Source organism: Cyrtonyx montezumae, unplaced genomic scaffold (assembly GCF_038088225.1).
Source record: "Cyrtonyx montezumae isolate F1298 unplaced genomic scaffold, pur_monq_1.0 scaffold_19, whole genome shotgun sequence".
Lineage (NCBI taxonomy): Eukaryota > Metazoa > Chordata > Aves > Galliformes > Odontophoridae > Cyrtonyx > Cyrtonyx montezumae.
The window spans coordinates 3,941,342-3,965,594 of NW_027071925.1; the positions used below are offsets into that span (position 1 = coordinate 3,941,342).

The 24,253-nt window shown below is 41.7% G+C and overlaps 2 protein-coding genes across 3 annotated transcripts in view; one reads left to right on the plus strand and one right to left on the minus strand.

Annotated features, from left to right (window-relative positions):
- SAP30BP (SAP30 binding protein) overlaps window positions 1-18,647 on the minus strand; it is a 31,167-nt gene extending 12,520 nt beyond the window's left edge. The window contains exons 1-4 of one of the 2 annotated variants that reach the window (XM_065735250.1): window positions 18,499-18,647; window positions 18,233-18,342; window positions 15,224-15,271; window positions 1,959-2,001 (exon numbers count right to left, since the gene is read on the minus strand). In XM_065735250.1, coding sequence (XP_065591322.1) covers window positions 1,959-2,001; window positions 15,224-15,271; window positions 18,233-18,342; window positions 18,499-18,613 — 316 coding nt within the window. In that variant the 5' untranslated portion in view covers window positions 18,614-18,647. The remainder of the gene's footprint in view (window positions 1-1,958; window positions 2,002-15,223; window positions 15,272-18,232; window positions 18,343-18,498) is intronic. The other variant, XM_065735249.1, reaches the window with a different exon arrangement.
- A 566-nt stretch (window positions 18,648-19,213) lies between these two features.
- RECQL5 (RecQ like helicase 5) overlaps window positions 19,214-24,253 on the plus strand; it is a 34,671-nt gene continuing 29,631 nt past the window's right edge. The window contains 6 exon segments of the mRNA XM_065735247.1: window positions 19,214-19,354; window positions 19,776-19,897; window positions 21,571-21,740; window positions 21,742-22,087; window positions 22,811-22,916; window positions 23,360-23,471. Of these exon segments, the coding sequence (XP_065591319.1) occupies window positions 19,234-19,354; window positions 19,776-19,897; window positions 21,571-21,740; window positions 21,742-22,087; window positions 22,811-22,916; window positions 23,360-23,471 (977 nt within the window). The 5' untranslated portion in view covers window positions 19,214-19,233.

Sequence of the window (24,253 nt, forward strand, 5' to 3'; positions counted from 1 at the left end):
AACCATGCAGTTTCCCAAGTGCACATCCTAGCTGGCTTTTTATGCCATTGCTCATGTAGCACATGCTAAGCCTATGAGAGAATAGGGCCAACTGGGAAGCTCTCAGGAAAAAAAGAACAAGGAAGGTAGATCAGTTGGATTTACCTCCCAAATGAGCACATGAACTTCACCACGGTGTCCAGTGGATGTAAAACAGAACACTACTTGTGGCAGGAGCCTGTATTAATGCTGTACCTAAGCAGCTGCATAACCATAGACTTTAATGATGGTGACGCTGAACAGCAACGTCAGGTCATCTGAGAAGGGCAAACCACAAGCTTTTAATTGAAAAAGCTACTCTGAAAAACTTCTAAGGGAGACTCAGGTTGCCACATACTGATATTAAACAATTTTAGATATACAGATTGAAGAAGTTATTTACTTTGTGTTAGAAAATCTTGCACCTTCTCCTGTTCAAGAATAATAATTCTAAAAGCTCAGGCTCCCTGGGAGGGAGTGGTTTTTATATTACACTAACCAAAAGGCTTAGTGCCAACAGTTCCTTTTCAACTAGATAAGATAGGGCCTAATGCAAAGGACCTACAGAATGCAGTACAGCAATATGCTAACCTACTCAAGGCTGTTCCTACATGAAGCTACCCTAAACGCTGCTCTGTGCATGCCACAATTGGAAGAGGATACGAAAGATGTATTACAACTTTAACCCAGACGTGTGACTTACCAATACTGTCCCCCATTAGTATGTGACATTGTAATGAGTGCCCTCCCTGCAGCTTTCAAACCTGCATGCAAGCCTTGGTTATCATGAGGTACGTGAGATTCAGTCTCATTTCCTGAATGGAGACTCACTGAGGAAAAAGTAGACTGAAGGATCCGTAATCCAAGTCTTACACTTGAATGAAGAAAGGTCTTACTATTACAAGCACAGAGTTTCTCTCACATGTAAGGCAGAGAATAAAGGGCAGATGGTCTTCTGATATTCCTCTTTACTTTTTACCCCACATGCTGTTGTCTCATCTGTGTTTCTAATGTTAATTTTGGGGCGGATTAGCAGCCTGGAAGAAGATCTCTATGGCATTCTGTGATAAGACTGGTTAAAGGAGCCTTGCCCTCTAAAGAATGATATTACAGGTGCTGGGTCAGTGCAAAGTCTGGGCAGGCCAACTGAAAGGGACTTGAGTGCAAAAATTCAGAGTGACAACTGCTTTAGGGATCACAACTTGAGATCTTAGTATTTATTGCCCAATATTTTATTTTATATTTACCACAGTGTGGCTGAAATATCACAACCAAGCCTGGAAAAGCTGGCTTGATGGACAATGAAGTCAGTTTGAGAGCTCCTGATTTTTTTACCGTACTATCATATGCTACCATGCAACTGTACAAGTAACCTCAAGAAGAAAGGGTTAGTGTGAGACAGTGAGAGCTTCAACACAAAATACAACAGCACTTTATAGCCCCATAGATCAAGCAGAAGTTACTATTTCAAGCTGACTGCACTGGATTTTTCCAAGAAAATTTTCCAAATCTAATAATACTGCAATGAATGAGATGCCACAATTTCCAACCACCATTACAAAGCACACAGTATGCCACAACACCCATACACTGCTACACTGAAGTCTTTGAAAACAACCAACTCTCACAAAGGTATCTAGAAAAAGCTACAGCTTTATTTTGGGGGGACTCATCTAGAAAAACACCAACACTAACCTTTACATCTCTCTGAGATGTGTAATATATTTTCAGGCATGGTACTTTTCCCAGAAGAAGATCATATTGGGAAAATTTCACTGAAGTAGAACAGTGGAGGCAGCAACTCAAACTACAGCATCACCAGAATGGAGTGAAGATGCTTTTTTCTTAGTTGGGTTTTCTTTTTCCTTTGTATTTAGAAAAGGGAGAATTTAGGAAGTCTAAGTTGGAAAAAAAAATTAAATGCTTCTGATCAAACTTACCAACTAGCTCCTGAGGATCTCTCTTCTCCAGTTCTGAGAATTCCTGGGAGAAAGGAGACAGAAACAGATTTCCATTAAAGTATCCTTCCAATCTAACATACTACGCTGTCCATTTGTTTAGAAACTTGCATCTTACTTTTGAGACAAAAGAATATCAGTTAAGAATGAAATGCATTTTATTAGATAATAGAGCAACGTTTGTAGCATGGAAAGTCAAAGCCCAACAGGATGTGCCATTTCCTTTCAAAGCTAAGAGTCTAAATTTAATGGAAGAATTGGGACTTTGTTCCTCTAAGTTGCAAACACTCAATGCCTTTCAAATGCTGCAAAAACTACCGTAACTGAAGGCTTTCCTCAAAACAGATCAGGACATAAACTCCTCATTTTTGGTGACTGGCACTTGGCACTGGCCAAGAGTCAATGCTTCAGAACATTCATGTTTAGGAAGAACGCTCTGCTGGCAAATCTGTCTTGGCTGCTGCTTTCCAGGAGTGATGCAGCTGATCTGTTCATCCAGGAACTCCAGGGCAAACTGTTGACTTGCATACTCTGTTCTGAGATCTTCAACACAGCCAATCAGCCCTTCCTTAGTTATACTGATATAAATTAAAGCAGCTTCAATTGCAGGAGCACAGCATATGTTTGTACTACAGTCTGCTAAGCAGGAGTGCTATGCAGGAGGAGACATTTTTAAATACACTTTCACCATACTGAGACTAGCATTCAAATATTTTGGTACTTCTGTTAAGTCCCAAGGGAGTCAAAGGCAATACAGTTCAGCACTAAGTTTCTGAAACAGTATCAGCTGTATCCTAACACTGTCCTCTCCCCCTGCCTCCCTCCCGAAGACTTTTTGTGACTCACTGGACTGTGTGCCCAAAATTCCTCAGTGCCTCCAAACACAGAAGCTATTCATTCAACCTGACACAGACAAAATGATGTCTCCTTGCTGCTTGGTAACCAGGCTCTAAATCCCCTCCTTCACTCCGTTTCCAGTCAGGTGAGAGATGGACAAGGTGAGGAGAAAGGAGCGAGGTCAGCATCTGGGAACAGGCTGAGTCAAACTCACTGTGAAAATTCACCAATTTCTAGAGAAACCAAAGCCCTCATGGAGCACAAAAACAAATCCTTTGTGTGTCATCTGCTGCTGCTTGGCATTTTTTATAGTCATTCATGAAAAAAAAGCACTGTTTCTCCCTAAGTACATTTGGATCACAACAATAAAAGGCTGAAGTTAGTTTAGAAAAAAAAGAGAAGGATGTGAAGGAACATGCATCTCCTCTCTGGCCAGCTGGCAAGGCACCAGGATCCCAGCACAGCTTCCAACTACTCTAAGCCAACGCTCTCAATGTAACGCATCAACACTTTTCCTCCCAAACTCTTCAGAACAAGAGGGGAAAAATAAAGAAGAAACACAGCATTTCAAAGCAGGATGTGCCACCAGAAGGAGCTCTCTGCTGGGAGCACTGGATAAGAATTCAGCTGCGACTTCCACAGACTCAGCATTATAGGGGTGAGCCTCACTTTACCACCAGGGAAACAAAGATGATTCTATAGCAACTATCAGATTATGAGGACAAATTCAGATTGGTGTGGAAGTGTTGTACACAGGCTGGAAAGGCTCATGAGCTTCCCTTACATCTGTAGCTCTGTGTCCAGGCGTAATGCAATCACCCATTATGCACCAAACGAAGTCAGAAGGCTGCCCTGTCTCCCTGAGGGGGAGAACTTGCTGTCTATGTACTTAAATATTTCTTACCTTGGTTTTGAAACAGCAAACAAATATTTGGTGGGATGAAAGGAAGGCTGCCATTGTTCCAGCCTTAACTGAATTACACCTTGCCAAACTTTTCAAATTTTTGTTTTAAACGGACTGAGAGGGAAGAGGAAGAAAAGACTGCTTCCCTGAGCACCCCCTGCTCCCTGACCTTCACCCAGCACTGTGCTTATTGTTCTACTAACCCTCCCACTGCTCTCCTGCACACCCCACTCCTGTGCATCAAGGAGGAAAATCCCTAAGGCAACTGCTTGTGCCAACCATCTGCTTAAGCAACCCAATGGCACAGCCAAATTCAGGAGCTTTAGATATGCATAAAGTGCCTCCAACAAGGCTGCCCTCTCATGTAGCCTGTTAACAAGGTTACAAGGGTACACGCTGCATTTCTGAAGTTTCTAGAAGCCCATTTTCAAATCTCAGGAACAGCACATAAGTACACAGGAAACACAATAATGTTCTGAGGAATAATTTGATGGTCAAAACCTCCCCAGGTACGTACCTCACATTACACAAATCTCTTAAGGGAGATGTGTTAAATAGCACATTTTATGAATTTCTACAATCAGTAAGATCCCTGTAACTAAACGTAAGTTTTTCTTTAACATATATTTTAGTCTTAGAGCTACAGCACGAACCCATTCAGTTCATAGCAGGACAGCTAAAGCCAACCCTTTTAAGTTCCTGCTGTGTATTTATTTGGCCACATCACCGACCCTCATTCCACCACGGCCACTCAAGCAAGCCCAGTCTGTACATCCTCAGGTCAAAGCTAAGACATTAGAAGCCCTAGAGCTACCTCAAACAAAAGAGAACAAGTTTGCTAGCATAACCACACCTCACTGCCCAGAGGATATGAATTTTGCTTACTGACAAGTTACACCCACTGCTCCATCATTAGCAAGCTGAAGACATCAACACAGCTTTTCATTAAGTCGGATGGACTGCCTTCAAACCTCCCAAAAGCATTCCAAAAAACAAAGGGATGACCAACTCATCCTACAGCATCTGTTCATATTCACTCTGTTTGCTGTCCAACACCATGGCAAGGCAAGTACCAACAACCTGACTGAAGACATACAGCTTGGCAGACGTCAAAGCTTTGGTTGAGTAACACCCCCGAAAAGACTCCTTACACTCTCCTTGGCTAATTTAAGCCTGGGACAAACACTAAATACAATGAATTGATCAGAAGAAAAAGACAGCATTTTAAAAAACCAAACATTTTCTGCCCATCAAATCCAATATTGAGGTTGAATGAGATAATATAAATACATATATAATCAATAAACAGGAATAATAAGGTACAATTAATACTGCATTATTACTATGTTTTCATTGTGAGGAGGAAGATGCATACTACACATAGATAAGGGATCTCTAAAGAAACACCAAGGCTTTTAAACAGTGGAAAACTTGGAACATAAGTGGACTTGGGGAAATTATCTAAAACCATTCAAGGCAAGGTTATCTTTTCACAGATACTTCTACTTCTACACCCAGACCTATATACCCGTATCACATGTGAGAATAGCTGAGTGGTTCCAAGCATACATCAAATTTCTCCATCAGTGTCAGCATATAAAAGCTATTAGGGCTCCCAAGTACCCCATAGCTCCAGATATTACTTAAGGGATTCTATTCCATTTGTATCCTGATCACTGAAAAAATAACAAGGTTATCACTGGTGGCCCCTTCCAATACTGCACAGTTTTCACAAACTCAAACTCTGAAGGCTGAACAGGAGCACCTCTGAGTTGTCTTCAGCAGTCAGGTTCTCACAACTTGGACAAAGTCAGTCTGGACACATCAATTATACTGAAAATTATCTCTAACATCACTGAAATATAAAATCCACGCAAGAAAGAGGTATTCCTTGCTAACTCCTTTTCTCTAGCCCCTTTATCTCATCTAGTATTACATGGTGGTCTCTGACAATGGCCAGATTAAGATTAAAAAAAAAAGCAGTATTGCATTTTGCTCTCCACATACTCAGTTGACTTCCAGTTGACTTCATTTTGCAACCTGGGTTTCACAAGATCAACTGTTAAAGGGCCTGAAGGCAGATGGTACTGCTCCAATGGACTGACTGGAGTGAGTCAAGGGAAGCCACAGCAGTTCAGATGCAAGTTGGGAGAAGACTTCAGAACAGCATGACAAGCAGGAGACTGATTTCATTCCCTGATCCAGACACTAACAAATGACAGCCTTTGAAGAGCATAAACTGCTAAGGGCAAAGTAATAAAAAGTGTAACATCTAACTGGACAACCAAGATAACTCACAATTCTCGTGCATCTAAGAGTGATTCCACACACCTCAGATACCACCTCACTGATGGCAGGAAACAGTTATTGTATCACTACTCCTGAACGCGTTCAGGAAAAGGTTTTCAATTTCCATCTCTGCTCCAGACAAATGCTTTCTTCAAGCCCTGGGCAAGACAATGCTGCCTGTAAGATCCTGGCTGATAGGAACCCAGTCTGACAGTTAGGTTTTCAAGATTTATAATCAGTTAAGGAAGAACAGCATGCAGAAAGTGGGTGTGCATTTGCACAGAAGGTGAGCAATACGTTTCGGCTTACAGCTTCATCTCACTGTGCTGAGATATGGACTGTCTTTCCAATAATAGTGTTTTCATCCAGTTACATTAAAAAAAAGCCTCTACTCAGGTTTCATGAAGAAAAACAACCAAACACAGTCCTTGCAGAATAGAACGGAGATCAACGGAAGGAAACAAAAACAATATGAATCTGTGACTGATGAATTCGAGATTGGAAAGCCTTGCCCAGAACAACTTTATTTAATGGAAAGAATGAACTGACTTACAACAATACTCACTAAATCCTTCCTGAAACAAGATCCATAAATCCAGTACAAAGCTCACATTGGACATAACCGTTGGCACTAACTGTTGCCAAAGGGTACAAATCCAACCTTCAATTTCTCATACAGGCAGTTGCATCTGCAGGTTGTTAGTACAGGTGTACTTCAAACTATAAGAAATGGTTCAGCAGGGAAGCAGGAAAGATAGAAAAACATAAGGTGATCATTTTTAGTTATGACTCATAAAAAAACGGAGACACTGATCCCAGATTTGCCACCGCTCAATTGCTTTCCCAACTTGCAGCAAACTTAGCACTGCAGCTTCCTTTTTCCACTCTCTTCCAGTTATCATATTAAAAAGAAATGTTAGAAAGCTTCCAGTCACTCCCCAACAACATGCCCTTTTTCCAGAGATGCTGCTGCTGCACTGCAGAATTTCACCCCCAACTACACCACTGAATCATGTGCACACAGACAAAGACATCTGACACCCACAGAACGTGTAAGCCAGTCCCACTTGCTGTCATGCTGGTGGATAAGGAATATATTAATGTAGAGTTTTTCAGTCAGGGCAAAGAGAACACAAGGGAACTGCAGTACAGTACTTTTATTTCCCCCTCCCCACCCTGTTGGTTGTTGGTTGTTTTTTTTCTTGTATTGTCAGATAGGAGAATCCCAAGAGAAAGCCTGAAACAAGCCCGTTTCCTACAGCCATATCCTGTTTGCCAACTCAATACATAGCTCTGGGCAAACTGCCCGCTACAGGATAAGAAATTTAACTAAGAAAAAACTGCAGGGACCATCATCTAGATATCAAGAGCTGCACAGCAGCTTACAAATAAGCCACCCATAGGATTCAACTGGTATATTCATCTCCAGTGAAGCACATACACAGACTGTACAAATCTATTTCAAGGTACAGTTGTCACAGGCAAAAAGAAGAAAGGAAGAATAAGACAGGAAAGAGTCAAGTCCCGAGACATTCCTTATTAAATCCTTATCAAATCCTTACCAAAACAAAGAACATGTGCAGCTGACGCTGCTTTTTAACTTTAAGATAAATTAAGTCTGAAATAACACCTCCATTTCATTCCAATTCTATTAAAAAAAAAAACCACACCGAAAAACCCTAAGACCTGGCAATGGGCAAAATACTTCAGTAAGAAAAGGCTTTAGAAGGGAGGCTTTCACAGCATGAAAGCCTTCTTTGAAACTTGATTCCATTCACCTGGCATACACTATCTCAATATTTGACAAAGATATGGAAGAAATAATTTCCAGTTAAGGAACAGGGTGCCAAGACTCTTACTTGGAAAATCGGAGGGACTATTAACATTGTCTGCTTTACTGCACTGCTTAGGATCCAAAGCCACCTGCTTGTTTGCTGTCTCTTTTCTCTCCTCACTCCTGGCAGGGCTGCTGCTAGGGGCTCTTCAAGGTTAACACTTGCAGATCATCCCTCTGTACATGTGGTTTATTAGAGACCACACACCACTGACACCAACCAGGACATCCTGGTGCAAGTGTGCAAAGCCACCTACAGAGATTGTACAGCCCACAGGGAGCCCAAGAGCAGCTAAGAGCTTGGAATGCAGTCCTAGCTCATCTCCTGCTAGTCTCCACCAGGAACCACCATGGCTCATAGTGAGGTTCCTTGATCTGCGGAGCCCACAAACTCTGCTTTCAAGTCATTTTTGCTTCCTACAATAGAACAGAAATTCAGAGGTCAAGTATAGTTACTACATGGCATAGCTTGAGGTGCCAGGATACTGATTTTATTATTTAAACAGACCGTTGCAATGGAAAATAAAGCTGGGCTGTAAGAAGTCCTGCGCCTCTCCTTCGCTGCAGCTGAGGCTTAAGAGAAGTGACAAAAATCAACTCCTTGCACAGGCTTTATTTCCAAATATATAGTACTGAAAATTCTTCTTCAGAGTTTGGAATAGAAAGAGGCACAAAAATATCCTCACTGAAATGCATCCTCCTCTGTGAATAGATCCCACGAAGATTTACCAGATTTTCATCCTTCTGTTCTGAGAACAGGGAAGATGGAAGAAGCTATTTTCTGATATTTGTTGGTATTTGAGGCAATCCTCCATCTGTGCTGACTGTTCAGATTCTCACTCTGACAAGCACTAACGTGCTAATTCAGAACAGGCTATTTTAGTACAGCAAACAGAAATAATTGCAACACAACAGAACTGGACTTGAAGAACTCAGACCTTTATCAGGTGAAATATGCAATGGGAAGCAGCTCCAGAAAGGACTTCTCTTCAAGTTTAAAGACAAACAGAAGAAAAAGGCTGGCTCTTCCTTAGGAGAAAGGGAAGCCACACCTGTGTCAATAATCTGTGGTATTTAGTACTGCAGGGAGTGAGGAGTCTGCTGCAGCTTGTATGCCTGGCGGGGAGAAAGGAATGAGCATGTCCACGGACATGTCTCATCTTCCAAGCAGCTCATGGCCTGGACTGGAGCCAGCAGCTCTCAAGTAGGTAAGTCAGCTTCAAATGTTGTGATCCATCTTCCTCTTGGAGAAAGGGGATTGAAATACACAAGGAAAAAGACAAAAAGAAATAATCAATGATGCTGAACACGACTTTGTTTCCTGTTGCTAGCTTTTACTAAGGTCAGCCATGTGGTAAAAAATGGGAACCAGGAAAGGCATCAGCGGCTTCAATGCCTGAGCACTCATTTTTAAAGCAGAGAAGACAGGAGGAGAAGCTGAGTTAACCCTACTCCCCCTAAAGGCTTTCCATGTGTAACACTTCTCAACTGCCAGATTTTCTTGTTGCATCTACAGAACACTGGAAAAAAAAAAACATGCCAAAATGAGGGAAAACATGGAGAGCTGGAAACGCAGACTACACTCTGCACAAGTACACTAGAAGAAAGATAAAGTACAGACTGAGACCAGTCTGAACCTGTGGAGCTTATCACTTGCAGGCTGTACTCACAGGCAGATAAAGGAGTGGGAAGCAAACCATTGGAGAGCCAACCTTAACTCGAGCCCTGAAAAGCTGCACAGAGCACCCAGCATAGCCACGCCTAACACAAGGGCATTTTTAAAGCATGGCAGCTCTTTCACCAGTCCTACCTGTCAAAGCCCAACACTGATAGCATCAAAAAGGTCAAATCAGGGAGGGCAAGGGACAACATTATATATATTTAATTCTGATGAGATTTCAGTAGTGTCTTTCTACAGCACACTTCTAAAGCCGTGAAACATCCTTACCAGATCCAACCACTGCCAGCCCAATGCACAGTTCCTCCAGCCACCAAGAGCACAGTTTTGGGGAAGAACAGCAGTTTTAACAGTTATTCTTCAGTTAGGTGACCTGTAACACTCTAAGCAGAATATTTTGGATTCCTTGTCAGCAGCCAAAATTATCAAGGGCTGGTATTTCCTAAACAACTCTCATACATACACAGTGTCACCACTACAGCAAACAATTTAAATTTAGTTGCTGAAGTTTATAGAGGCCAGATCCCTTTTTCACAGCTTGCAGCCTGTGAAAATGGAAGAACAGCTCTCTATTATAGATATCACTTTTCCCCAATTTTTTTTTTTTTAGTTTTCCCTTTTTCAGAGTAAAATAATTACACAAGGTGAAAGCTGCTCCTGAGTACATTCTGGTATCTTTTGATAATCTGGCTAGATGAATGCATGTTGAATACACAAAAAATTTACACGTTGTATCAGAATGATAGTCAATCATCAGGACTACACTACTGCACAATCCCCCATTTACTGGTTCTTATCCCCTAAGACTTTTACTTTAAATACCAAAATTATTTTGATTTCAAGAGACAGGTGAATGACCAGGCAAGATACATTAAAGAAAAAAATACAAACATCACAATTAAAAGCTCTACCTTAATACATATCTATGCATCATAACACAGGGAAGTTATTTCTCAAGTTGACTGGATTGATAAGGGCTGTATAGCTTTGATGACTACCAAAAGGTGGTGCTCAGACATGCATAGAAACATAGCATACCTCTGAAAATGGGACACCTTTCTGCTACCTCCCATTTAGACTGTCTCTAAACAGAACACCACAAAGATGCAGGAGGACCCTTAAAACAAAACCAGGGAATGCAGCCTCTTCTGAAAGTTACTCCTTCCAAATAACTGTTACCATGTGTTAAGCATATACTTGCATAGGGAGTGTCAATATTTATCAGCGTTCCTGCACTGGCTAGTCTTGATAACAGAATCAAAGCTCAAGAGTTAATGATTACCCCTGTGAAAACACCAGCAAACCAAGCTGAAGGGCTGCGCTCTGTCCTCCTGCAGTCTGTTATTCATCCAGCCCTTCAACACCAAGCACAGAACCCCTCAGGTAAGACTTGGAGCACAAAGTCAACACTTAAGGTTCATGTTCCTCTTCCTGCAGGGGCAGCCCCTGTAGGGAGGAATGCCTCCTGGTTGGTATATTGTTCCTGCATCAAGGTTATAACCGTAACAATCACAAAATTGTAGTGGTTGGAAGGGACCTTAAGAGATCATCAAGTCCAACCCCCCCTGCCAAAGCAGCTCCCAGCCCAGGTTGCACAGGTAGGCGTCCAGGTGGGTCTCGAACATCTCCAGAGAAGGAGACCCCACCAACTCTCTGTGCAGCCTGTCCCAGTGCTCTGTCACTGCACTGGGAAGAAGTTCCCATGCACATTTGTGTGCAACTTCCTATGCTTCAGTTTGTGGCCATCTCCCCTCGTCCTATTGGCACACACTGCTGAGAAAAGTTCAGCCTTGTCCCTTTGCCTCCCACACCTTATATATAATATATAGACTATAATTAGATCCCCTCTGAGTCTTCCTTTCTCAAGGAAGAACAGAGCCAGGTTGCTCAGCCTTTAACCAGCTGCTGGCAAGAGCCCAAGCACCTGGCAGGCACCACAGAGCCCTTTAACCCTCATCATTCCAAACCAATACTGCCAGCAGAACAAATTTCATATATTTTCACAATGTCCTTTGTCTTGCACATGTGGTTCCATCATCTGATGAAAGGACATAAGAGTCCATCCATGCTCCAGGGTTCCAAAAGACAACAGTCCTTCGCCACCAGTTTCTGTGAACCATTTTTTCCCCCTCCTAAGCAGAAGGCTTTGTTCCTGAAATCCCTTTAAGACTGTAGCTTGTTTGCAGTTCGTAATTGCTTATTTAATACTAAAAGAAGGGACCACTGAAGTGGCTTTGGTTACTAACATCTGCTGCTTCAGAGTCTGAGTACATCCTTCTCAGATCAAATTTGGAGGAGCAATTAGCTTTACCTACCTTTGAATCTCTTTGAATCTCTCATTTTCTGCAGGTCCCTAAAACACTTCAAACAGTTACAGGATGCAAGAATTGTGACTTTGCTGCCTAAATAGGATAAATTGTTTTGGTTTTTTTTGTTACACACATATAGCATTCAGGACTGTCTCACAGGTGTGCAGTAACAGAATCCTATGGGCTACAAGTCTGCTCTGGGAGAATACTTTCAGATGACTGATGAAGCCTAAGTATTTTTCTGTATCTGGTACACCTCCTTCTCCAAAAAGATGTACAGAAAAATCTCCACTTGACTCTCTGAGGGTGGACAGAGCACAGCAGTTTGCTATCAGTATTTTATCTTGAGAAGCTCACTGTAACTTTCTGTTCATCAGAAAATGTTAAAAAAAAGAAAAGAAAAAGATAGAAAGCTGTAGTTCCATCCACGCTTTTTTTATTGCCTTTACCTCTAGTGAGAAACACAGGCTGCAAGGACAGACAGATGTGATGAGTCTTCAAGATCAAAAAGGGCATGCTCACCAGAGTCAAGATTAAAAACCAGAGGTAAATAAAAATACCATATGATTGAGTAGAAAAGTCTCCCCACTGCACCTTTGAGGCAGGCTATGAATTCCACTCTCCAATCATTACTTTACCATTACAATTAACACTGCCAATTTTTACACCATTCCTCACTTTAGTCTCCTTGATTTATACCCATAACCAACACTAGCTGAAACTTTTATAAGTTTTGTGCTTGTTACTATCTAAGCAAAGAATGAAGCCAAGTCACAGGATGCTCCAGCAATAAGGGAACTCTTCCACACAACTTGGTCTGTCAATTGTCCTCATTAATTATTCAAATAAGACAAAGTAGCTCATTCAACACACATTCAGAAGAGCAAATAATAGAAAAAGAAACGGAATGTATATTCAGAGCTTGAAAAGACTATAATTAACTAATCATGTGCAGTGGTTTTATGTCATTGATGCATTCTGAATTTGCACGCAGATTCAGACACTGGAAACACCCTGGCCAGATATAAAAAGCCCATACCATCTTTTTATACATGTATTCAGGTCTGTGACATCTCACGGTAAGAATGAGAGCAAGAACAGCTACACCACCCAGCTGGGAAAAAAGAAATGAAGTTATCCAAAAGTGTCAGCTAGTTAATCAAGTGCCTAACTTCTTGCCACACTTTGGATTTAGAGTAACTACAACTCTTACTGTCTAGTTCTCACACATACTGCAAGCTCAAAGCAATGAGGAAGATACCAGGAGAACACTGCCACTTGGTGGAGAAGTGAGATAAGAAACATTTCCTACTGCTATAAATAAAAGCCACTTCTACATAAATATTCTATCCCTCCCCCCTTAACAAATGAATTCCTTCATAGCACAGCTAGCACAACTCCATTCAGCATCCCACATTATGCTTTACAACATGAACACACCTTGTCTGGGCTGCCTTGCAATATGCTCATAGCAAAGGAGGCTGTAGCTTTTTTCCACTTACATTTAAAGACAACTATTAAAGATGACGAAAGTCTAGACCTCCTGAAGTTCAGATTTGCCTCCCTGCTAATCTTCTCAAATCCTCACTTTTCACACATGCTAGGATGAAAGGAACTGTATTGTACTTTCTGTGAAAGCCAAAAGCAACAATCAATTTTAGTGAGCTTTGTAGGGAAGCAATACCAGCTTCACAGCTGGTAACTTTATAATAAAGCATACTCATGATGCATATAGTCTGAATAACTGTTTTTCTCTAGCACTTCAGTTCAACCTACCTGTTTTGTTGTTAACCACTAGGAATGTTGTTACCTGAACTGCTTGTTTCTACTTGGGTATGCCTGTGCTGAATAAGAACTTTCCAAATGCAAAAAGTAGAGGAAAGATGCCCATTCTACTCATTGTCCCCTTTACAATCTTGTTTTTTCTGGTGTCTTTTCTACTAAGAAATCTGCATAGACATTTCACTGTATCTTAATTTAAGGCACCTTCTTTAATCTGCAGACAATATATATTTAATGTAAAGAAGAGATCACAGAGGAGTAGGTGTTAAAACTTCAACTGCATTCACACACTTTCTATGCAGACTGCTTCTACTTAATTTTTCTAATGAAAAGAAAAATGACAGCATGACAGATTTCTTTATCTTAAGAAGTTTGTTCACTATGTAAAAAGGTTTTACAGTAATTTCATTTGCAAAAACAATTTATATAGCAAGATCTGTCAAAACTGAACACGCCATAATCTTTAGCAACTTCCAGTTGCAGACAGTTGCTTAGACTCCTCTTCTGGCTGAATCCAGGCCTCACTGTTGTGTATTTCAAACTTCCTTTTGCCATATTTGTCTAGCAACTGTTTAACACACTATTTACAAAAGCATATGAAAATCTGGAAATGTTTTTAAATCTAGAAAAATTCTTATCAGTTCTTGTAATTCTTGTAGAATTACTACAGCAGAGTCTACCACTATAAATTCTATAAAAACTATTAAAAAAAAACTCTATAAATGCTATAAAAAGTGTTGTGGAAACTGGAAGAAGGCACTGCTTCAAAGCTGCAAACTAATTCAAACGCTCTACAGAATTTAAGCTTGCAGCGTGGCCCTCTGGTTTCCTAAGAAGAGCTTAGAGATTGTCTGCATCCTTCAGAAACCTTCTAGATAAAATTAGTCTTTGCAATTGTCATTAATTCAGTATCCCACAAGACTGCTCATATTACAAAGCAGATTGACATTTAATGGAAATTTGAGGACACTTCTCTGTTAAGTTTCAGATGGACTTGGCATTTTATCTCTCTCCACATTTCTCAACCAATGTTTAGCAGCATATGGGAACACATACCTGTTGGGCAGCAGAAACAAGATGTAACCAGAGCACAGAGGACTTCAACTATTTATGATAGCAATTATCTGATAATGCTTCTTTTTTAACACCATCTTTATGAAACAGTTTCATTTAGGACAGAAACAGCTGGAAGCAACTGAATTGATTTTGACATGTTTTATGACCTCTCGGAACATACAATCATTTACTCATTAAGTGGTTCTAACTAAAAGTTCTTCAGATAATGCTTGTCAGAAATAAGAATTCTGCACTTCACTGCACACCTCCCAGATCACTGCAAAACAGGAGAGATGCTGTCACAAAACACACCTCTGATCTAATTCACACAACTACAGCTCTTCAACAGAGATCTCGACCATCACTCAGTCCATAGCTTAACTAATTAACTACTTGTGGCAGAAGCCAAAATTAAAGTAAAAAAAAATCATGTTACAGCTACAAAAAAGTTTGTAACTAGCTACAGAAGATCAAAAATGAACACCAATGCCATGCTGTTAAGTCTTATTCCTCTTGTACTGAGCTTTCCCCCCACCACCGTGCCACACTTCCAAATACCTTTAGGTCACCAGCCTCAGGTTTTTCAGTCTCTGAATCGTCATCTTCCTACAAGACAAGAATTTACAGGATTAAGCTTAAAGAGAAGGCTTGGAAAGTAACTGCACTTACAGCAAAGGGCTTGTGTTCAGCAGCCCAGCAGTACTCCAAGACCCTTCTAATGGAAGTTACTTTTGTCCCACCCACTTATGACCAGCAAACAAGCCCTACAGTTATAGAAAAAAAAAAAAAAGTGTAGTTTTGTTAGGAGTTTGTTTCCTTTTCAAGGTAAAATCATAATTCAGTAGCAAATGTCTTCCACAAAAGTCACATGGCTCTCACTGTTCTGAGCTAGAAAATAAGAAGCAACAGAACTAGGAAACAAAACATTTGTCATTTGATAACTCTGTCTCTTCCAGTTGACAGGTGGGAGCTTTTCTTGCACTTGCCCCTGTTTAGCAGGGCTCACAGTAAAAGCAGCACTTGCAAAGCCTGTTATACTCCTAAGCATACACCAGCAACACAGAGGACACACAACTTGTCTGCCATCAAAGCAAACATGCAGGCTTGGTAAGGATCTGCCCTAGTGCCAAGTTCGAAAGATCCAGTGACGTTCACTGACACTGCATCTTTTCTTACTTGCACAGTGCTCTCATGGCCTCATTTACTGATGACATGAACTTCCACAGAAAGGAACAACCAAATAATTTCAGTTTTAGATAACAGATACCACCTAGTTTTCATCTCTACTCAGATATAAGAAAAAAAAAGAAAAACCTAGCAAGTTTTTGCCTTGAGAGCTTAAAATACTAGATATGGCCTTGTATAACATTCATGTGAGAAGTAAACAATAGCTTTGATCTGAAATTGGTAGATAAACCCACTGTTCTGTTGGCCTGAGGGTTTCTGTTTCACTGGGGACCCAAGAACTAAGTATGTAAATACATACTCTGGGTTCAAAACAAGTAGAGGAGCAGAAAAAAAAAAGTAGCTTTCATGCTTACACAATTCAAAACAGTTTTTCCTCTGAACTTCACTCCTCAATTTCAACTTTGGCCCCCAAATAGTAACTTGGTATTCCAAAAAGGAAAAAAAAAAAATTACATGCAAAGGGTTAACATATAGTGACCACTTCATGGTGTTAGCACAAACTCTGTAACTTGCCTTGCAAGAACTTGAATGATTTCCCAGTAATGTCAATGTTTTAATTGCATGAATTAACATGCATATTCCACAGAAGTGAGACACCAAACCCTTCCTTTTCTTCAGCTGCTCTCCAGCTTACCTTCCTAAAATAAACATGCATGCCAATAACTCTGTTCAACAACAGTAACTGTATACTTAAAGAAGAATCACAGTACCAAGTTCCTTGGTACTTGATCGCAAGTGAGATTCCCCTCCAAGCTCCCACTCGTACTCAAAGAGAAGCAAATTTCAAATAAGCAAAAATGGGTTAAATCACTCATTAGATGGACACTTAACTGAAATAGGTCCAAAAACCTTCTAACCTAGCAGGGGACATCTCTGAAACAACAAGAAAACATTACTGAAACTTCCTTTGAAGAGAAAAAACAAACAACAGATAAGGTAGATAATATAAGCACAGGGTTATTTTGTTAAAGACCCAAGACAACCTGAATCCACCTTGCACTGATTCAAAAAACAGCCTGTAACCAATAACAGCCCATGCTATGTTCTATCAAGGAATCTCTTGATTCTGGTTAAAGAAAACACACTGCTGCTTTACAAGACTAAAGATAAGGCATCCTCAGTGCCTTACATACATCAGCACAATAATTGAAAGCTTATGCAAGATCTGCTAGCTAAACACTGGAGCTATTTCACCAATTGCCATTTATTGCATACTGCCTTGAATTTCCCAGATGCTGGATGGTTAAACATCTACACTGATAATGCATGTGCAATACAGGCTCCCCTTAAACCTGCATTGCACCTACCACCTTTAAAATAAAGAGATCTCACTGAAAGAGTCTATAAGCTTTGGAGATAAAGAGGAGAATGCAGTAAAGAATGTATTATTAAATAATTATGCATTATTATATAATGCAGTAAAGAAGCGTTATTACTTCACTTAGCCAGATAATCACTGTGAATGTCATTGCTTACACTTACTCCAGTCAGAAACAGAACAAAACAAAGAAAAGAGACAAATTTCTTCTCTGCAAGTAACAGAAGCAGATGACCAGAACAGAGAGGATCAGATAAGAGAATGATCTAATGCACACAAAGTAGGTTTCAGTGAGGGGAAACTGTAGCAATACAGCTATATTACTTTCACATACTAAGTCACCAAAAAACTGGAGTCAAGATAACACAGCGTACCACAAAAGGCTAATAGGAGAAAAAGGAGACAAGAACCTCCCCCAACCTCCTCAAGACTTACTGCTTTGCTCCTACAGACACAGCAGAAGTATTTGTCCTTTTGCGTGTAACAGCTGCACTCGTGTGCAGTAAGCTATGTGCCATGTCTTACAATGCTTCAATTGCCTTGGTATTTATGTATTATTATATACGTGCCATGCACTTATGACAAACAAAAGCCACTCACATCTAGACAAGGTACTACTACATCAAGTTAACTTGATGTAGTAAATTGAGTTATACACAGAAGAATAATTGAAGACACGACAGAATTCCATTCTTTTCAATTTTGCAGCTGACGATACAACAGAATTTTTGTCCCATAGCATTCTCATACATGCTAACAACGCTTAAGGAATAGTGTACGTTCACAGTGGCAGTTTCTTTCCCATAAAAGAGTCAAGCAGCATCAACAGAGTTAGTAACAAGCAACAAGACCTTCAGCAAACTACCACTGGGCTCCAAGGCAAGTGCTTTCCACTTGAAAATGAAGTGAATGACAATATTTGGTTAGAGTTGAAACTGCAGCAGGAGTCTGTGCCACCAGGCTCCAGCTCAGGGTGCCACTCAGGGGCTCTCTCAGGAGAGAAAGGCTTTGCAACACGTGGCTGCGAGCAAGGCAAGTCCCAGGAACTGCAAGGTACTTACTGACTGCCTGCTGTTCTCATCGTCCTCCTCTTCATACCCCTCCTCATCCCCATCCAGGCGGCTGAAGTCATCCTCTCCATACCCAACCGAGACGAGCCCTCCTTTCTCTCCTAAAGGAGAAGAGGAAAAAAATAAATAAAAAAAAGAAAGAAAACCGTGAGAAAGGAGAGATGGTAATGAGCGAGGCCTTTCCCTCTCTAATAGGAAGGCGGCAGAAGGACTCCAGGGCAGCCCGCTACTTTCCCCAGCCCTCTCCCGACCCTCACCCGAAGCCGTTCCCCCATCGCTTCCCGCCGTCCCGGCCTCGCTATCCGACTCCGGGTCTGAATCCTCGGCATAAACCGCCAGCGAGGACAGGACGCTGCGCTTCGCCGCCGCCATCTTCTGCCTCCGGCGGGCGCGTTTCCGGCGCGCGGAAATGACGAATGAGCATTCGCCATAGCAACGCCGCCATCCGCCTTCCGCTTTCAAAGGGCGCGGACCAACGGGAAATCGCGGTGCGAGAAGGGCAAAGCTCTCAGTGAAGACCCTCTATACAATGTAATGAAAGATCAGAGGTGAGTCGGATATATATAAATATTTTTTAATGGGGTGCGGTTTGTTTTAGTTTTCAGATTTTAAGATGGGTGCTGGCCCTTTAAGAGCGGCTTCTGACGTCATCATCCAGCGCCGCGACGACACCTGCTGGACCCTGAGGAAGCGGAGAGAGTGGGGAGTGGGGTGTGGAGGGGCTCGGTTGGGGAAGGGGGCGGAGGATACGGCCCGTGGGCGCGGTGAGGAAGAGCTGTGAGGGGTTGAGGGCTGGAAGGGGCTCCGAGACCCCCAGCAGACCTTGGCCCCTGCCCCTCATGGAGATCCCACTGCTCTGAGTGGGCTAATCTCACAGGAAATGAGTCTGAGGGGGTCCTATAAAGAGGAGGATTTGTCAGGGGAGAAGGGCGGGGGCTCGCTTCAGACGTGGGTGGCTCAGTATTAGTTCCTCCATCTGCAGCTTCTCCGAGATGAGCAGCACGGCAGCCCCAGGCCTGCAGGGCAGGGTCCGGAAAACGCTGGGGAAGGTCTTCGGGTTTGAGTCCTTCAAGACAACCCTGCAGGAAAGTGCAACCATGGCTGTGGTGAGAGGTGAGGCTCAGCTTCTGAAAGCTATGCCGGAGGAGGCTCTGAGGAGACACTGCCTGCCCCAGGAAGTGCCACCACCTCTCTCAGCCTCCTATGCTCAGAGAACTTCAGTGGCATAGGAGTGCAAGCATGCGTTGCAAACAAAGTTTTCTGAGCAGTTTCTGTACATCTTTCAGTATTTACGTAAGGCTGCTCCTTAATGTTCCCAAAGTGTTCAGTTTCTTGAAGGAAAGCATTGCAGGCAAGCAAATAATTATTCTTTTAGAAGCTGAAATGAAGTGTCTTTTGTTGGTATGCTACATGGTACGTGCACAGATCTGCTGTTTCTCACAGATTACAGGCTTTTGTGCCCATCCCTCCAGACAGAGCCCTGTGAACTGGCCACCACTCAGTAGCCTTGAGCTTTGTTCTGTTGTCTTTGCAGGCGAGAAGGATGTCTTTGTATGCATGCCCACAGGGGCAGGGAAGTCCTTGTGCTACCAGCTTCCTGCAGTTCTGGCAGTGGGCATCACCATTGTCATTTCACCTCTGATTGCACTGATTCAGGTAACGGTCTCCTGATAGCTGTGGAAAAGCAGTCAGTGAAGGGGGTCGGGAGACTCTGGAGGTACAGCTGTCTCTCTTCTGTCCAGAAGGCTTTGCTTTTACCCTGCTTCTGCATTCTTGTCTTGCTGTCTTGGCATGTTTTCTTCAGCCTGGTGATAGGTAAGGAGACTCCAGATCTACTGCCTAACAGTATAACTCTGGCTTGATATATGTAGCTCTGTAAAAGAAGGCATTTCTTCTTTGATAATAGCCTGCTGAATTCTATAACTGATTCTTTTTCCATTTCCAGAAGCTGTCTTTTATCTTCATTGTGCTGTAGAGAAGCAGCAAAGTAGAGTACCTGTAATGTACCAAATCTTTACTGAGAAGGAAACTAACATTTTACCTATAAGGTTACAACTGTAGGAATGGTGAAATTGCTTTTGAATGCTTTTTTTTTTTTTGTCAAAACTGTTTTTTGTTGTGGTCTGTCTTTGTGTCATGGGGAGAAGCTGGTTTAGCAGAGCTCCTCCTTGAGTACCATTATCAATATGACCTTTAGTTTGTGTTTTTTGCCTTTTCTTCTGTTTTCATCACCTAATGCTTCCCTGTAAGAGCAGCTGTAGCATTAACAGTGCACGATAGCTGGTGTTGTAGCCTATAATGCTCATCAAGAATCGGTGATACATTTGAGAAAGGTGAATTCACAGAATCATTTCTAATTAAGCATAAGCACAGCAAATATTTTATCAGTGAAATAGAGGTTCAGAAGATTAGCTGATGAAGTAGAACCTGTCAGAGTAAGAGATTAAGATGAAACAGGGATGGAGTGAACCATCAGAGGTTTTGTCTTTCAGCCCTGCAATGAGGTGGCAGTGCCTAAAATGACTGTGATATATTTCATCATAACCATGCTTCAAGAGTTTAGTCTGCCTATTTTTTAGGGGTGGTTGAGAGTTGACTGTGAATATGAACAGTGTGCATTAAATTAATCACTGAAACGATTTAGGGTGAAATGATGAGACATAATCTTTCAGGACTACTTGTATGTTCTGAAGTGTTATGTGCTAGTTAAATGCAGGTGAATGAACAGTGTCAAGATAGGGTGAATTGTATGTCCCATGTTCATCTAGATGTAATGTTCTAAACGTGATGCTGTGTTTTCTTCCTGATTTTCAAGACATAATTCTTGTTCACACTCACTTCTGTTTACAGTGGTGATACACACAGGCCTTGTTTTGTCATATCTCATCCAGCTTTATAAAGTCCCTTGATTATTTTGGAATAAAGTGTGCTCTGCTTTTGTAGATGTCAAAGATGGAAAAAGAATAACAACTTGATAGGGTGTTGATGTCTTGTTTCAGCTCACTGTGGCTATGTTTAAGTATTTTGCATAGCTCTGTGCTGATGTTCCTTAGCAGAAAAATGACTGTTTAAAGTGAATGGAAGCCAAAAAAAAAAAAAGAGTTGGATGTTACAAGCTGTATGTATTGATATATTGACTGTTGAAGATGAAGACATCTAGAGTTGAAGTAGTAAATAGCTGCGCTGCAGTTGGATGTTGTCCTGAGGCTTGGTCCTTGAGGTGAAAGTTGGGGCCTCACTTGGATCTTGCCAGTAGAGTTCCATAGTGATGGAGATTTTCTTTAATGCTATTTCTTTCCCATTTTATTTTTATTATATATTTACTCCAGGACCAAGTGGATCATTTGCTGGCTCTGAAGATCAAAGCCTGCTCTCTGAACTCCAAGCTTTCTGCCCAGGAAAAGAAGACCATCCTGGCTGACTTAGCAAGTGAGAAGCCCCAGATAAAGCTTCTTTACATCACCCCAGAGATGGCAGCTGCCTCATCCTTCCAGCCTACTCAACTCCCTAGTGTCTCGAAATCTCTTGTCCTACCTGATAATCGATGAAGCACATTGTGTCTCCCAGTGGGGACACGATTTCCGACCGGACTACCTACGGCTGGGTGCCTTGCGTACTCGCATACCCAATACACCATGTGTTGCTTTGACTGCCACTGCCACCAAGCAAGTCCAGGAGGACATTGTGACAGCTCTCAAGCTAAAGCAGCCACTTGCCACCTTTAAGACTCCTTGCTTCAGATCTAACTTGTTCTACGATGTGCAATTCAAAGAGCTCTTGACTGATCCTTATGCCAACTTGAAGGACTTCTGTCTGAAGGCACTTGAAGTGAAGAACACCACCGGGGTAGGTTTTTCATTTGAGGAAGAAGGCTAAGATGAACAAAATCTTCCCTAATGGTCAATGATAGGTGATTGTTATGGCTCTGCCACATTGGTCTGTGATTGGAAAGGAGGAAGGAACACCTGGAAGGAAAGCGCTCATTTGTTTTTTTTTTTAGTTCCCCCAAAATAATTAGAAGATGGAGCTGCATTTCTTTCAAGTGCAGATGTCCTCAGAAAGGGGTTGGTCTAAGAGAAAATGTACAAGTAACATGCAAATAGTATTTCAGTATTTGTTTTTTTCATGTCCTAGGCAGTCATTGTATGATAGTGCTCTGCTCTTCAGTGTGGCAAGGATGAAATGCAATGAGGACAAACAGCAACACTTGGAGTGTTGTACTGAATTTCTTGCTCTAACACTGATTCTCAAAATAATTCAGCAAATGAGTCATCCTCTGCACCTTAATTTATCTGTAGTGTAGGGGGATACTACTTCTTGCTTTGTATCCTTTGAGAGAGGATTGGGGCCCATGTTTGTTCAACATCTTTTAGTCCTTGTAGGACTCTTAAGGAAACTCTCCTTAAGTCTAATTTACTTCTGTGCCATGACAATATCTAGAAGTTGCTGTGGAACCAGCTTGGAGGTGAGATGAGCCATAGTTATCCTTCCATTTCCTACACATTGATCACTGCAGCTTTGTTGATTGACTTCAGCCAGCATCACAGACTTTCTCTCCTGTGTGCCCAGGTGTACTCTGGCTGTGGCATTGTGTACTGCAGGATGAGGGACGTGTGTGACCAGCTGGCTATTGAATTGAGCTACCGAGGAGTGAAAGCCAAGGCATATCATGCAGGTACTGACATCTGCAGCTCTCAGTAGCTGGTAGAACTGAACTGTACCACCTTTAAGGCCTGGAATGGAATTAGTTAGAAATTAGCTTTCTTGGCATGGTCTGCAGCATTATGCATTGGGTGTTTGAGGTAAATATGGGTCACTGAGCAGAACAACATTCTCTCCATTTTAGAGCAGTCGGTTTTGTTGGATCTTGCACGGCCTAAATATAACAACTGCACTCCTCCCAGGAATGTTCCAGATTTTTCTCTTTGGAATAGAAACAGCTGCTGCTGACTTCTGCTTGATCCCAGGCCAGTTTAAACATGGACCGAGAAGAGTGTGTACATTGGTTTGTTTTTAGTTGAGGGGGTTGCAATGGGGGAATGCGAGGGGGGGGACGACCAAATACTTCTTCCCTTTTTTTGTCTTGTTTTGTTTCCTTCCATCTTTTTCCATTTCCAGGACTCAAGGCAGCTGACAGGACTTCAGTCCAGAATGAATGGATGGAGGAGAAGATCCCAGTTATTGTTGCAACCATCAGTTTTGGAATGGGAGTAGACAAAGCAAATGTCAGGTGTGTGAAGCTGAGTGTTGTGTTCCACCAGAGACTGAATCCTGAGCAGCAGTCTGACTGAAACACTTGATGAAGGCTTGCTGAAACTCATAAAAATATAGCTGAAGGTTTTCTTAGAAGCCATGTAACAACCTACACGGAGCTGATCTTTACTCAAATCCACATAAAGTAATTGCTGTGAATGCTGTAGGAGAGGGACAAGACATCATTGAGTGTATCGTATCTGTTTCACAACTGTGCCATCCTTGTGTTGATTAAATAACTGCCATCCTCTGTGCTGACAGATAACAGGATCCTGTAGCAATATCAGACTATTTTACTGCTTGTTGCATGATCCCCAAAATAGAAATTAGAAGTCTCTAATAGAGTAGCATGAATTAATGACCTGCTGAAATTAGTCTCTGCCCTGCATTGCAATGGCCAAAAAAGCAGCAAAAATTAACTGCAGTGCATAGGGCTGATAGAGGATAAAATATAGCTGAAACATGCTTTATGAAGTATGGCTAATCTCCAAGAAATTAAGTTAAAATGGCTCCTTACAAGTTGCTTTTCAGTAAGCTAAGGATATTATACCATTGCCCAGGTATGAGGCCTTGCTGCTTAGTCTTCAGTTCTTACTGACAAAGTCCTGAGTGTTCATGCATATACTATCAAGAAAGATCAAGTCTGACAAGTTCTGGAGGTGACCCTTTATATAAAAATGAAAAACAGAGGTGGTGTATCTCTGAAGGAATCGGCCCCTTTTTCTTCACTGCTAATGCAGCTTTGGTTAAGATTATTCA